The 16,334-nt window shown below is 36.8% G+C and overlaps 1 protein-coding gene across 5 annotated transcripts in view; it reads left to right on the top strand.

The window, feature by feature from the left end:
* The first annotated feature begins 122 nt into the window (after positions 1-122).
* Positions 123-16,334, top strand: part of LOC311083902 (carboxyl-terminal PDZ ligand of neuronal nitric oxide synthase protein) — a 49,030-nt gene continuing 32,818 nt past the window's right edge. For 4 of the 5 annotated variants that reach the window (XR_014606380.1, XR_014606381.1, XR_014606382.1 and 1 more), the window contains exons 1-2: positions 208-682; positions 3,123-3,194. Coding sequence is in view for 2 of the 5 variants with exons in the window: in XM_084115673.1 (XP_083971799.1) it covers positions 572-682; positions 3,123-3,194 (183 nt within the window). In the remaining 3 variants the exon portion in view is untranslated. Of the gene's footprint in view, positions 683-3,122; positions 3,195-16,334 lie in introns of all 5 variants that reach the window. The other variant, XM_084115672.1, reaches the window with a different exon arrangement.

Raw genomic sequence — 16,334 nt, 5'->3', positions numbered from 1 at the left:
TTAATGTTTTTACCTAGGCCTATATATGAGAACTTTTAAATATAGGTTATGAGAACTGGTTGTGTTCTGTTGAAATTCATCAATGCTGAACTATAAGGAAGTGCGCTTTTATTATGCTAAATGTGGTTTGAAAGACTTGAATGCTGTTCAGCAGACGGAACTTTGCTCCATGAGAATTGCATCAGAGGTAGAAGAGAGCAACGCAAATAAAGCATGTCATTAGCACACGAGGCGTGCAGAATTCACCCGTAGCACATCTTTTAATAAACTTCCTTGCTGAGGCACTTCAACAACTTGAGCCGGAGCCAGGCTTGTATAAACGCAGCTGATGTCTGAGGGCTGAGGGGGGGATAGAGGCGCCCAACCCATTTCTTTTGTGCTGAAGAGCCTGTGATTTCATTGAGCTTTTCCCGGGCTGCTGCTATAATGGGCTCCCTCGCTTTGAATCGCTCTTGTATCGGCGACTTGTTTTTGCTTGTTAAACTAGAGCTATCTTTTTTTAGTTGGCAGTAGTTTTGAAGCTTGGGGACTGGCAGAAGAAATTTCTCGCCGAGCATCCGGACGGGTCCCAATGAAAATGCACGGGAGAAACAGGTACAACCTGGTGGACGATGTGGCGGATTCGCGAGTCCCGCTTCACAACGAGGAAGCGTATCAACACGGAATACACTTCCAAGCCAAGGTGAAACCGACTATCTCCACTGTAAACGTAGCAATTTACATTGTTAGTTATACTATCTACCGATACCTTGTGTAGTCGTTTGGAGTATAGCCTATGTACGTCACTTGCTGTGTATGGGTAATTTATACATCAGACAATCATGATTATCATGTTTTGGATAGCAGCGATGACACCAGACTCTAGGTGAAAACAAGTGAAAATGCCACCGAATAGACGTTTGGATATGTCCGAGAGAGAGGGGAAAAAAGGAGAAATCTTTTATAAATCGAGTTTAAAACACACGTGCCAAGTTAATAGAAATGTATTCTTAATATTCATTTTTTTAAACAAGTATTTAAATATATATTAAATATAGCTATAATGGTTATAATAAGGTTATAATATTTTCATCACAAATATTTTGAAATTGAGTCATTGATATCAAGAAAGTTTTTTTTTACGGTTACCCGTTTAAGAGCATTTTTATAAAAAAGGTAAGATGTTTAAAATATGTAATATTTAAAAACCTCACTATTTAATTGTTTTCTTGTTATGACAACCAATGCTTTCTGCATGTTGGTTGCGCCATGCTGAATTTGCATAATTTTCGAAAACAACATTGGACTGATTTTTCCCCCTTCTTTTTTATTAATAAATCTGAACAATATCTGAACTACGTAAGCTTACGTTTCACCCTCCGTTTTTATTTTGACTTTATAAAATAAATAAATAATTAAATTTACTTTTAATTCAGAATCTGGAAAAATGTCCACCATGCTTTTTAATGTATTTTTGATTAACTTCATAAATCCAGACGAGAAATGTCACTAACCCATATGCAGAGTTTTTTTTTTTTTTCACCGACACTATTTTTGGTGTCTGGCTCAACTTTCCCATTAATGGCTGCACGGCTGGTTACACTGGTAGGCTACTTTAACTGAGCCGAGATGTCTTTAAAACTCTGGAGGGTATGCTATTTGGTTTCTTCAGAAGCTGTGGTTAGATCTGACTTTGACATTGAATCATTAACATTTCATAGAATAAACCCCTACTTGGCTGTGTCTCAAAAACATATTGAGCTGCCTTGGTATAGCAAGACATTGAACATCAATTTCCAATCAATGGCTGAGGTTTTGGGACAGTAAGTGTATTTTGTCCACCACTAAAAGCAACAAACAGTTGCTAGATTTTTTAACTCTGTGCTGTAATAAATTTCATTACATGAAATATTACTATAAACCTATTTAGGATTATAAATTGTTTTTATTTATTGCCTATATTTATATACACCAACCAGTGTCCTGTTTGGCATTCTCGCAGCATTTCTGACTTGCCTGCTTATGACCACTACTGTAAGTGACTTAATAAATATTTAAGTTGTGCCCATTAATGAAAGCCAGCACATGCTTTAAGGTCCCGTATAACTCTTCTATTTTTACCATAGTAATTTCTTAAATACATCTGCATCTTGCATATTCCATTCAAATTTTAGTCTGTTTTCTCATAATGTTATAAATACTGGTGTTTTCCCAGAGAGCTTATCTGTCAGCGTTTCATATTTGCAGACAGTTAAATGTCCCAGGAAACCTAAAGCCTTTGTATACTGAGCTACTCAGAAGCCTATTGCTGAGTAATTTTAGCTCCAATTTGTAATGCAGGATTATCTTCCAGGAATTTTATTGGCTGGAAAGCCAAGACCTAGAACCACTCACATTCGAAATCACACATTCTGACCGCAGTATTGCGGTCTTGTCTTTCAGAGCTTAAATCAGCTGTATTGTTGCTATTTTTGCTGAACTGTTGTCAGTATTGTTGTCCCTCTCAGCTGGATTTAGACTTTGGAAGCTGGAGATAAGTAGAACAGGTCATTAAAGCCATGAATGAACACAATGTTGTTTGTAAACACAGAGCCTATACTTGGTTAAGCGTGTTATTTGCGGCTGGCACATGATCTACCCTTCACATTTACAAATATATAATGTTGGGTCTTGCCCTCATTAATTTCTGTCCCTAATTTTTTTTTTTATTATTATTATTATTGTGTATGCAAATAATCAAACTTGAATGTGCACAGGCATATTTTTAGTTTGTCTTTTGAATAAGTTAGCGTATTGTTGTTGCCTATGCAGTTCTTGGTAATATTGATACATTTTTTATTTTAAAGATTTTTTTTTGTAGCAACTTTGGTATGGTCACCACTTGTCTATATGTGGGTCTTGAAGCAAAATCAGTTGAGAACCATTGAATTTAGATGCATTTAAGCATAAACAGACTTTGAGAAATGAGGCTGGCAATGTCCTGCCGATGCAAAAGTAACTTTGCACTCATTAACCTAGAAAGTGTGTTTGTGCAAATGGAGCTGCCTCATTAATTTTAGACCGGTTGATTCCTCTGTTGCATTTAATATCAGAGTTTAAACAGAACACTCTTCATCTAACATTCAAGCATGTTTTTTTTTCAGTATGTTGGCAGCCTGGATGTCCCAAGACCCAACAGTCGCATGGAGATTGTCGCTGCTATGAGAAGAATCAGGGTAAGTCTGTCAGACACTTTCTCTCACAGACACAGACTCTTAAGTGCTGAGTAATCACCACTGATTGGCCCACAGCAGCTGTTTTCTCAGACACGTCTTTTGCAATGTAAGACTCATTAGCTGGGGAAAAAACAGTCTGTTCCTCTATATTTATCACATTCTCTGCAGAGTCTGTGTGTGCTTAGTTAAGGGTGTGTACTGATAGTATTTTTGCACCTGAGGTTTCATATTTCATTCCCTGCACATTGATAAAAGAGAGATCACACTCACAGACTCACAGAGACTGGGGCACAGAAAGCCTTGTTATTTTCCATGAGTGATCTCTGCGGGGTGTCCAGCTAATGGAAATTGGAAATGACTGCCTTTATTTTGGTTGATTGGTCAGTTTGTGTATGTGTGTGTGCTAATTTTCTATATGTCCTTGCCTTGTACTCACACCGAACCTTGTAGTTCAGACTGAAGGCAGACTAAGACAATTTAAGTTGGATTTGTTGCTTGATCACAGAGAGCAGGAATGTGTGTATGTGCATGACTTGTTACCTTTAGAGCTTGTGACAGGCCTGCTAAGAGATCAAAGTGCTTCAGCTCCATGATTTTCATAAACCTTTCTATCCTGCTTATATGTATTAGTCTCTTCTCTTCTCTTCTCTTCTCTTCTCTTCTCTTCTCTTCTCTTCTCTTCTCTTCTCTTCTCTTCTCTTCTCTTCTCTTCTCTGATTATAGTTATAGTTAATCACACACTCTGAATCAAACCCTGAGTTGACAGAGTTGATGTTTATACCAAGCGTTGTGAGAACCTGATCTAAATAAGGTTGGATTTGTATGGTTTTGTCATCTCTAAACGTACTCTGAAACTCATGCTTCTAGCTTCATGCATCAGGGTTTAGGGATTAAGAACTTGATTGTGGGTTGTTCTGGACTTTTTAGGGGGATGTCAGTGTCAGTTTATTTAATGTGTTTCATTGCTGACGATTTCTGGGTTAGCGGGTTCCCTCAGAGACAAGTCTAGAATTCATGCCTTTGTTGGGTGAAATTCTGCTGAAAACAACAGTAAATAATTCGTACTGACCTTCTTATACAGCCTATTTCTTTCTCTTTTCTCTCTGTAACATTTTTCCCCCTTATTAGCGAGTAAATGAGCTTTCATGAATATATGATTCATGAAATCAAGCCCTGATGAGCAGCTTTCCTTGCACACCTGATGTGAATGTGTTCATGAAACCACAAAGTAATACTAAAAAATAGCTTATTTTATGCAATGGAGAAGTTTTCCATGATGGGGCTTCATATAAGCATGCCTGAATGAACAGTTGTTACAGCTCAAGGTTGAGTGTTGAGAGTTTTTGTTTTTTATTTAATGTGATGATACCGGTACCCGCTGATAGCCAATTGCTTTAAAATGCTCCCGTGAGTGTTTGGGCTCTGTGGAGAGCGTCAAAGGTTTCTATTTACAACATGTTTTTGTAGCGTTGAGATTTGTAGCCAATCACAGACATATCTGTTGAACGTCTGAACGCAATGGCCAATCAGAGGTGTTTAAGTTATTTGTTTAATTCAGAATCCGTTCAACACTGCTCAAAACGGCGGCGTTTTTGTTCAGCGGGTGTTTTGCATGCCTGCGAATCTTTTCATTATAACCAACAAAGCATAAACAGGATGTCAGGAGAGATTCATTGCAAAACGCAGAAAGCTTCATTGATTATAACAGGAGTTTTCACAAGAGTGCAGCTTCAGTGATAATAATGGCAGTGATCGTTGTTTGCTTTCTGCATATAGGCTGATATACATTTTTCATGCTGCTAACTACACATTGCAGTTTCTGGATTGACAACTGTATTTAAATGCGCAGTGTGATGATAATCATAGCAATGGATGGGGAAAAAAATCTGATACTGTATGTTAAATGATCTGTGCATTAAGTCTTGGAGTGTGTGAAATGCAAAACAACAGACCTTCCACTTTTTCTATGTTATATGTTACTTTGTTGTTCTTTTTGAACTTTTCAAATCAGTCACTCAGTAAATACATGTAAATATACAGATTTTTTTAAATAGAATCATTCTAGACATTTTGTTTTATGATCTGTCTTGACAGTGATTATTTTTATTTCATTAATAAACAGAATACGTTAATATTACAAACTGTTTCTTTCTTTTCTTTTTTTTGGATTTATTGTCAGTACTGAGCTCGCAGTTCACATGGGAAGGTGATTTTGTACTTTGTGTGTGGATGGCCAATTGGCCATGTTCGTCAGTCACCACCGAAGACCAATTTTGACCCAGGAAAAACCCTGGATGTAGAAGAAAGGGGACTCATCATTGGACAAGGCAACCTTCTTCCAATGCTCCAAGGTCCAGTTCCAAAGCTCATTGTAGGCATTCCAAGCCCCATACGCAGTAGAGTGCAATGTACTGTGTTGAATTTGTGACACATTCCTCTCATAACATCATTCAAATTTTGCGTGCCACAGAAGTGCCATAGAAGTGCCACAGAAGACCTAAATCCTTTAGAAATCATTCTAATATGCTGATTTGATTCTAATATGCTGATTCTCCCTTTTCTTGACTTGTTTGGGACTCATTTTGCAATTTTTTCACTTCTACATATAAAGCAGTCCGAACCACTCATAGACATGAAGATATACAATATATGCACATGGTCAGTAATCACACTTTTCTATTGTTGAACTGTAAGCAGATTCATAACACCCAGACCTTCTGTATGTATGTGTGAGTATAATGCTGACGTTGAAGATTGTGTGGATCCTCCGTGGACCCTCTCTGAGGTCATTCAGTAGATACATAACTTGACAGCATTCTCTTTCTATCTGTCCCTCTGTGATGATTGGGTGAAAGGCCAGCTTGCAGAATGTCTCTTAGGAATGCCAGTATGTGATTGACAGCTCCTTAGGTCTTATGTTATCAGAATTAAAAATAACTGGTAAGTGGTCCGTTTCCAATGAAGGAAACAACACATAACCATGTATCTGACCTTTGCAAGTCATATGAGACCCTGTCCCTTTTTTTCCCCTCTTTCTTACGGTTAATCAGTCATTCTGTCCCTTCCTTTTGGGAAACCCCATCTATTTTAACCAGGGAATACTGTAGTCTAACATAATTAAGACTTTAATTGTTTTGTGCCTTCATTTCTCAACGGATCTAATCTGTAAAATGAAGCCATGAATAGAACATAGTGTAGTGTGTGTCTTTTGAATGATAAATAGTAATGTTATTATATATGGTTGGTGTGTATTAGGAAGTTATGAACTTTTAGTTCATTCCTAGGTGTGTGAAGTAGAGTTAGCATTTTACAAGATTCTATATTTGAAGAATGAGAAAAGCAAACCCAAGAAATATCTGTATGTAATGTAAAGGAAAAGGCTGTAGATGATGAAGCGGCTGATTTAGTCTGTATTAGTTCTGATGCATCTATGACACTCTAGAGCACATCAGTTCAGGCAAACTGCCAGATGAAAGAACGTCATTCTTTTCCTGCATATTGATTTTTATATGAAAAATTACAGTATAGCAACAGCGATGTCCGGCGACCCCACACACTCATACACGTTTATCTAAATGTGTTCATACCCATAGACGTCTATTAATTTTATGTAATAAAGCAATATGACATATGCTCTGCTGTCCCTCATCACCACTCACATACTCCGGTCAGAACACTGTGGACACATACCGGGCAGAGTGATACAAACTCTTAAACTCTGCTTGTCCAATCGGATTAGAGGGCTTGAACTAAATATTGGCATTAAATTAATTATAATGACTACAATAATAAATATTATAATACAAACCCAATACCTGATCCTAAAAGTCAGATTTTTCATATTTATAATGAAGATTTAGATTTATGGAATAAATCAATTTCTGAATAATTTTTCTAATTGAGGATGTCAGCTGAACGTAACCACAGGGATGTTTTGTTAGGTTTAGCTACCTTATGGGGACAGTTTTCTATATTTGCGCACAATTTACTTAAAACGAGGGAACAAATTAGCAAAACGTGCTGACGTGTTAGTAAATTGTGGGAACGCATTACTAATTGTTGGCCACGATATACATATTTGTTTCCAGCATGTCATGTGCAGGGCTCCATATTTGAATATGCATTCATCTTTGTGTGTTTGTGTGTGTGCAAGTAGCCTAAAAAATGGTAACCTAAAATTGATAACATCTAATTTAACTGGTCAAGTAAAAAATATATTATTTAATATTGCTGAATCATCCTAAATACATTAATTTACACCAACAAAATTATTTTTTATTAATCAAATTAAGTAAAAAAAAAAACAGCTCTTTAATGTAACATTTGCAGGTTACCAATTTTTTACAGTGTATCTTTATGCTACAATTGACATTTGTATAGAAACTGATACATACAATATCAACAATGATCTTGATAAATGAATAGTGTCATGTACTGTTCCAGAAATCATGTCTGTAGTAATTGACAATTTCCAAATCAAAACTAAAATGTGATTTAAACTAAAAATCATTTAAACAATAATTTCGATTGCACATTGAGTTATGTTAAGTGCTCAAATGAACTTGTCATATTTAATTTGATAACTTCATTCCTACATCTGCCACTGTCAGTCACATGATTTTATAGGTCAGTGAATGAATGCATGGATAAGCAAATATAAGTTAAGTATGACTCATTGGTTAAAGGGAAATGTTCACTTTGATTTCAATGAATTCAAGTGTTCCTCCTTAATTTAACTTTTTCATTACACCAAAACAACACTTACAAATAAAAGTTTTCACAGTGATGCCATAGAAGGACCATTGTTGGTTCCCTAAAGAACCTTTCAGTTCTTATAACAACCATGTTTTTCTTTGTGTGAAGAACATTTTAATAATCTTTTAGAGTACATGCGCATCTAGTGGACTTTGTTTTCAAGCGCTCAGGTCTCTCGCACAAACGCAGTACGCATTGTACAGACAATGTGAACAGACATCCTAAAAAAGGTTTTTCCTGGACAAAGTATTTATCCATACAAATGATCCATTATTTATATATAATTTATCCATTATCCATACATTGATATTAAAGGATTAGTTCACTTCAGAATAAAAATTTCCTGATAATTTACTCACCCCCACATAATCCAAAGATATTCATGTTTTTCTTTCTTCAGTAGAAAAGAAATTAAGGTTTTTGAGGAAAAAATTCTAGGCCTTTTCTCCATATAGAGGACTTCAACACGAATCAACACGAAAAAACCTTAATTTCTTTTTCACTGAAGAAAGAAAGACATGAACATCATCTTGGAGTAAATTATCAGGACATTTTTATTCTGAAGTGAACTACTCCTTTAAATAAATCTTAAATCTTCCTGTGTCCGTGTTCGACTGTGAAGCTGATGCCAATGACTGTCTTACAAAACCAGTGAGAGAATGTGATAAAGAGGTCAGGAGGAGAGGAGCGGAAAGGAAAGATGTGGGGAGAGGACAGGGAGAGGAGGTGGTAGCAGTTAGGGAGTAAGTGGTGTGTGTGTCTAATGGGGAGGGGGCTGACATGGGGCTACAGAGAGAATGAAAGGCTTCATTGTTGTGCAGTAGCCCAGGGACAGATGCAGTGTAATGGCCTACATGCACTAGCATCCGTGAGCTCAACATATCTCCCTCCAACCCATACCACAAGCTGTCATGATTCACATTTGATTCACATAGATGTTATATATCTAAATTATTGAGTAATTGACATCCTCAGGACATCCACATACATTGGAATGTATGTATATTCAGGGACACAGGCTTTCCACTGCATTGGAATTCTTCATCTTAATAAATAGACATAAACAGTCTCAAAATGTGTGTGTTGTAGTAAAATGAATGAAGCCCTGAGTAAATCCTCCACCCCACTCTCAGTCGGTGCGCTCAGCAGGGTTCCTCCCTCTTTTGCTGCTTTTCTTCTACTCTCATTCACTGTCCTCTCTCTCATACTCCCTTTCACTTCTCAGGACTATTTCTGTCAGTGTTAACCAGTTACGCAAGACCAGTACCCCCTTATCACCATGGCAACCCCCCCAACTCTGCTGAAACATGTCCTGAGTCCTGAAACTTTAAGGGTGTTTGAGCATCAAAAACATTTGGCCAAACTCCACACAAACATGCCGCACTTTTGACGTTCACCTGCATTCACTGGCATGCTGAAACAAACACACTCTATCTGAACTTCACTATCTGTTGGGTTTTAGTTTGTTTTGTGATTGAGAAAACTGCCTCAGGGCTTGAGAAAAAGAAATGGAAAGAGAAAGAGAGAGATGGTTGCTCTACTTGAGGGAGATTGTTTATCTCTCTCTTTCTCTCTCTACAGTATGTAGGAGTCTCTCTCATTCCCTGTTTCTGCTCCTGTCATTTCTCCTCTTCTTGTGTTTCCCTTCACTCCTCCTCTATTCCCTGATCTACGCTCTCTTTGCTTCTTTCTTTCATTTCTACTTTGTCACGGAAAGCCATTTGGCCCAACTGAGGGCTTTGTTTGTGTGTGTGCGTGTATAAGAGAGAGACACAGAGGGAAAGTGCGTGAGCCTGTAATGGTCTGTTAGGATGTCGTTGCTGAGTAAATTGAAAATGGCATATAAGTGTTTGTGTGAGTCATTTTATGAAATGGGTGACTTGTTCATTTTGGAAAGGTGATTTTTAAAGCAAATTTCTGTCAGATGTTAAGTTCTAATAAGACGCAGAACAGATGTAGGTAATTTGCACACGCATCTCTCATCTCTCTCTCTCTTCAAGATAATTCAAATAAATGCTATCATTTTTTAAGTAAATGTAATCTTATGCACTACTTTATCTCTGTCTGATTCAAAGTAGGTAGAATTCTAGATTTAACGAGTCATAACTGACGAAAATAACTGTTATTTCAACCCTTGCGGTCAAATATTGCACTGCAATGCTGGCAGATGACAATGGTATAAGCGGGAAAATCCATGGCTAGCTGTGCATTAAACATTTTAAACGCACTTCACGTCGTGTATTAAAATTGTTTAATGCACAACTAGCCATGGATTATCCCTTACTTAATTTAGTATACATGTGGAAACCAATGCACATTTTTTCATGGCAAGGTTTTAATGCTAAGAATTTATATAATAATTTGTTTGATTTGCTGTGATGGTTGCACAGTATTCCAGATCTGGAAAAATATCGGTGTATATTATATTTCAAATGGTACAATATCATGATTTTGATATTTTCGCTACTTGATATGCTGCTGTTCTGAAGTTCACTGCTACAGTATGCGCCAGTGTGTTACACAAACTGATGTGAAAAATGTGACAACAAGATGGAATAAACAGATTGTCATAATACTGGGTGTGTGCGTAGGCAGGCAGACAAAGACTCAGAAGAAGAATATAATTCCAAACTAAATGTAATAAATCCACACAGGCAAGATAATCCAATAAAGGCAGAGAAACACGTCTAATGTGAACATGACCGAACAGAGAATGAATGTGAGGGTTCAACTTATATAGCAAACACAAACGAGACTAATTAATTACACACAGCTGAAACCAGTAACACAAATGTGGAGCGGGGAAACTGAACAAGGAAGACACGTGACAAATGAAAACAAACTGAAAGTCCATAAATAACAAAACTAACAAAACATAACTGTGACACAGATAAATCTCACTCTACACGTCCCAAACTGATTAATAGAGAGGGCAGAAGTGAAATTTGGCATTACTTTGCCTACAAAACAAATGAAAAAAATTAACCTTACCCCACCTGTCTGAATGAAAACATTGCTATAAATCATGAGGCAACACATCAAATCTTTCCAAGCATTTGTCGCTTGCTTATCCACGCTTGTTCAAGTTAAAAGATCCACAGGGGAGTGCATCAATCAATTGATTTTAGTCTTTTCAGGGCTTGACAATAAGGACTGTCCGATGGCCGGGGCCAGCATGACAAACGCTCTGGACTGTCACTGTCCCGAACGGGCCAATGCTGAATCATCACGAAAGTTTATTATTTGCATGTTTTTAAGCCCTGCCAATTTAAATATTCAAGCACAAGAAGATGGACCGAATGCAATGATAGGATGTCATACCAGGATGTCAACTTTCACACAACGCTTGCGCAGACATCACACCTCATCAGCGTGTTCACATTGCTAGAGTCACCGAGCGAGAATGGCAGACAAACAGCAGCCACCTTTTACAGTTCCTCCTAAACCAAAACAAAAAGTTTACAAAACCCCTTTGAGTTCTAACAATCACTGTAAATAAGTTGCATTTGTTACGTTTGTCATTATTGTAATGTTATGTTCTTTGTTCTGCAATGCTGTCTCACTGGGGAATGAGACATGAGGGAATTTGAAAGCGTTGCGTTCCACCCTCCATTAACGGCGTCTCTCGTGACACTTTGCAGAGTCTGCTCTGGCTGGGCACGTTCATGTTTTGAAGAAGGCATGGCTTTGGAGAGCTCTCTGAAGGGAGGTTTTTTTTATTTAATTTTTTTTTTTTATTCTGCACACTCTAGTTTTTATTTAAAAATAGAAATGTTTTATTACATTGTAAATGTCTTTCCTGTCACTTTTGATTCACTTAATGCAGCCCTGCTCACTAAAAGTATTAATTTATTTCCAAAAATATTCTTCCTGATGCAAACTTTTGAAGGGTAGTGTATATAAAATGTGTGTGACCTTGTTATTTAATAAAGATCTGCCCTTAATCTATAAATTCATAATCCTTTATATTTAATCTTTGCACAATGGACATATGACATGGACGCTTGAGTGTTGACATTGTTGTTCAAACACAAATGCAGACGTGCACATGGGACAGATGGTGCCCTCATACTTTGGCCCTGTTTTTTGAGTTGTCCTTCTGTGTGGACACATGTCCAAACACCACACTACATTAAACAGAATGAAACACGTCATTTTGAACTGTGCAAACCTGTTTCTGTGCTGTTTATACACATGCAGTCCAGGTCATTCACTGATGGGTCTGAAATTCTGACAATATGTTGTTAGGCTCAAACAAGTTTTTGACTAACATGGATTTTTCTAAGCCCAATTCTCTTTCTCTTCATTTCTATCACACTTACACATACACATTTGCACACATGAACTCACCTCTCCAGCTAACAGGGAATGTTCTCTTCTCTTTTTGTTGGTCTGTTTTTGTGTTGTTGCTGTTGTTTTTACAAATTAAACATTATAAATTCATTGTTTCAGATAATTCAGAGAACATTTAAATGTAGCATTCCCATAATGTTTGCAAAATGATCAAATGGATTGTTCCCTTAACGTTAACATAAGTAAAAAAAAAAAAAAAAAAAGGTTTTGAACATTCTGAGAACATTCAGAAGTAACATTTTCTTAACTTAATGGGAACGTTAAAGGGGTGGTTGATTATGATTTCACTGTTTTAACTTTAGTTAGTGTGTAATGTTGCTGTTTGAGCATAAACAACATCTGCAAAGTTACAATGCTCAAAGTTCAAAGCAAAGGGAGATATTTGCTTTTAAAGAAATCGCTTTTTAAGGACTACAACAAATGGCTGGTAGGGACTACACAACATTCCTCCAGGGTTAGTGACATCACCAACCCTAAAATTTACATAAACCCCACCCCCTGAACACGATTTATAGATTATCAAGACAGAATATGCTAATCAATGACTACAAGATAACTACACATAAGCTACATAAATTCATCAACTAACAATTCAGAAACGTCCTGTTGCATTCTACATGTTGTCACCTCTTCTTGAGTCTCGTCTCCATCATTGTCTGAATCCGGTTTGAACATAAAAGGCTAAAAGTTTTAGAAATTTTCAGTGTATGTCTGTGTGAGGTATAAGGACACAAGCGGTTGAAGCTCCACCCTCTGTGCTGGGAGCAGCAGCTCATTTGCATTTAAAGGAACAGACACAAAACAGTGCGTTTTTCACCCTCAAAAATTGACAATTTTAACATGCTATATAAAAATATGTGGGGTATTCTGAGCTAAAACTTCACATACACAATCTGGGGACATCAAAGACTTATTTTACATCTTGTGAAAAGGGCATTATACCACCCCTTTAACAAAACGTTTTTAGAACATATTTTTGTTGGCTGGGTCTAATGGCTGAGGTTGTTGTTAGTGACATGGTACCACAGGGAGTTCCTGTCAGTACACACGTCTTGTCATCTACTCAGTCAAGCACATGCCCATATACAAACCTCAACATCAAAGCAGCTTACATTGGTGAGTACAAAAAAAATCATAAGTTTCCTGTTTTGTATGCATGTAACACATCTGTAAAAATTTAGTTGTTGACAAAAGCTTGTCAGAGAAAACCCATTTCTGTCTGTTTCTTTCTCTCTCAACGTTTCTCACGTACACACTTTTTTTTGGAACTCTAAATGAAATTTCAAGCCATTCTGGTGCACCAGCGCAGTAAAGGTTATTAAATCCCGCCCATGGGGTGTGTGACATCAACTGATTGGCCCTCATCCCACTCCCAGCAGGTAGCTCTGCCGACTCAGCTTCCAAGAAATTAGTTCGGAAGTCTTTTCACTGTTTCCTCTCTCCCTTTCTGTCACTCTCTCTCTTGCTCAATTCCTCAAGCGCACACTCTGTCAAAATGACACACACTCCCCATTGGTCTGAAGTCAAGCGGAAATCCCAATCAAGCAGAGAAACTAACTCGCTCTCAGCATCCCATGCAGGTCAAGGTCGTTTCCAATGGCAGCGTCAAATGGAAGTAGTTTTTTGCATCCCTAGTGCCAAAGGTGAAATTCCTAAGAGAGCGAACAGACAACATTACAAATGCATTTTTTTTTTATTGTGTGTGAAGTGAGCAGTTGCATAACTACGGCCATTTTACATGTACTGCATTTTTTGATGGCTGATCTCATTTTCTTCCCTCTTTGTCTTGGCTTCTTCCGCCTTTCATCCAGTTGTCTTTCTCCCTTCACCGACAAGCAATGTGTAGATAAAAAGCTACTATATCCAGATAATAGTTATATGATAGTTTATTTGTTTACTATATTCAGCTTACATTTTCATTTATCCTGAGTAATGTCACGATACTGGAATTTCATACAATACCTTTTCGATTCAATACCTCGAAAAATATCAATATACCATTTTCGGAACCACAGGGTAGTAATAATAGTAATAATAAACGTATTATTATTATAATTAATTTATTTATTTATTATTACTCTTTAAAAGTATAATTGAATTCTAAAGATACTAAAAACCTGGCCACTATAATACAATAATTATAAATTGATATGAATAAAATACACAACAACAAAATTCTGTTTTATCAACAAAGTTTGGGAGGAGCACGTTCAGATAATTAAACCTAATTAAACACATGTGGAGCACATTCAGATAATCAAACCTAATTAGACACGAGTGGAGTACACTCTGTTAATCAACCCAATCAATGAGTCAAGAGGTGTATATATACAGCAAACTTACTTACCTCCGTTTGTTGACAGTTTAACAGCATCCCTCCACCACTCCATCTCCTCACTTCTAGTCCTAAATACTCTTACAACAACGGGGGCAGTACTCTAGGTTCGGGCAAAAATTCAGAGCTCGGAGCCCTCCCCCCGGACAGCACACCAAATACGCATAATCGTTACTCTGTTTAATTGATTTAAGTGTGAACTCGTGAAATAATAATGTGTTAGGCAGTGCTCGGGACAGTTGATGGAATTTTCACTTGCTCGATCGAGCCGGTGCTCTGTCGTCATGAAAGTTTGCATGTTTTTTTTTTAAGTCTGGTCAATTTAAGCATTCAGTCGATTTTTAGCCATTCAGATTCAAGCATAAAAATATGCAAAAGAGAACTAATTTTAGTTCTCACGCAAGTCTGTGAGAGACAGCTTGCGAGAAGGCTACTGAATTGAGTTTTTCACAACTTCTTGCGCTTAAACAGAAAAATACACACAACAAAGCATGTCAAACTGCCCACCTTGCAGAGTATTCATGTAAACACTCTTGGTTATGTCTTAACTTAATGTGAACAGATGAGAAAGAAAACACATGTGTAACAGTATATTGGATCTGTGCATTCGGTCTTAAAGTGACAGCAGACTAATATTCCTGCTGCCGTCTGTGTCATTAGTGTCAATCAAACAACAAAAGACAAAGATAAAAACACTCACTGATCTTGACTGAAATTCTTTTGTAGCCTTAACAAGGATTAATCTATATTTAATTTATACAATGAAGACTATGCAGTGTTATTTTACATTTGATTATTCAATTTGTGTACCTGAATACTGTTAGACTTGACCGGAAAAACTTAAAGCACTGTTTATTTTTTCTTTGTTCTGTTTTATTTATTTGAGCTGTTGCTTATAATTTGTTTATTTGTTCTTATTTTATTACTGAAGACTCACTTGTCTATAATAATGTTTTAACTTAATATTAGTTAGGTTAGTAGTTTTTTGCTGGGGTATTGAAATTGGAATCAATCAAGTTTACCGGTATCTAAAATGTTGGTGGCTTATTTACTAGAATACATGTTATTTATTAGAATACAGTGTTAAATGGGTCAAAACAACAACAGCAAAACTTTTTAATTTATTTATTGATTGACTGATTTATATTTTTTTTAGTGGGGGTCCTTAAAAAAAAGTCCTTAGCGTTGAGCCCTGATATATATAGATATAGATATAAACTGGTTTAAACACATTGATCCTAATATGCATTACATCCATTTTGAAAAGATAAAAAAACTAAACTTTTTAGAAGCTTTATTTGTCATTGACCCCAATGTCAAGGTGCCGACTGATTGATTTGACAGACTTTTTTGACATTACTCAGATGCACTTTATCTTTTTTGGGTTTTCTTTAAACTTAACTTTGACAGTCATCCTTACAACCTTTTTCTTCCTTTTTTGCTCCTGTTGTTGTCTTAGTTTGTTGCTTGTTTCCTCTAGTAACACTAAGGGTTTTGTAAGGACTGTTGGGAAGAAGTGGTGAAAAAATCTACCCCCAAAATCTCACATTTAATGACTGTTGCTAGGATACAGCCTTTAATTGATTGTGATTGTATGAATTGTGACCCAGATTGCATTCAGACTTTCCAAAGACTTTCTTGAAAAGCTGTAATTGAAGGTTTCGTGGTTCATGATCATTGTGCATTTGAGAGTTTCC

The sequence above is a fragment of the Abramis brama genome, assembly GCF_963993115.1.
Source record: "Abramis brama genome assembly, chromosome: 5".
Classification (NCBI taxonomy): domain Eukaryota; kingdom Metazoa; phylum Chordata; class Actinopteri; order Cypriniformes; family Leuciscidae; genus Abramis; species Abramis brama.
The sequence above is the reverse complement of the archived record's forward strand: the minus strand, read 5'-3'. Positions and strand labels throughout refer to the sequence as shown.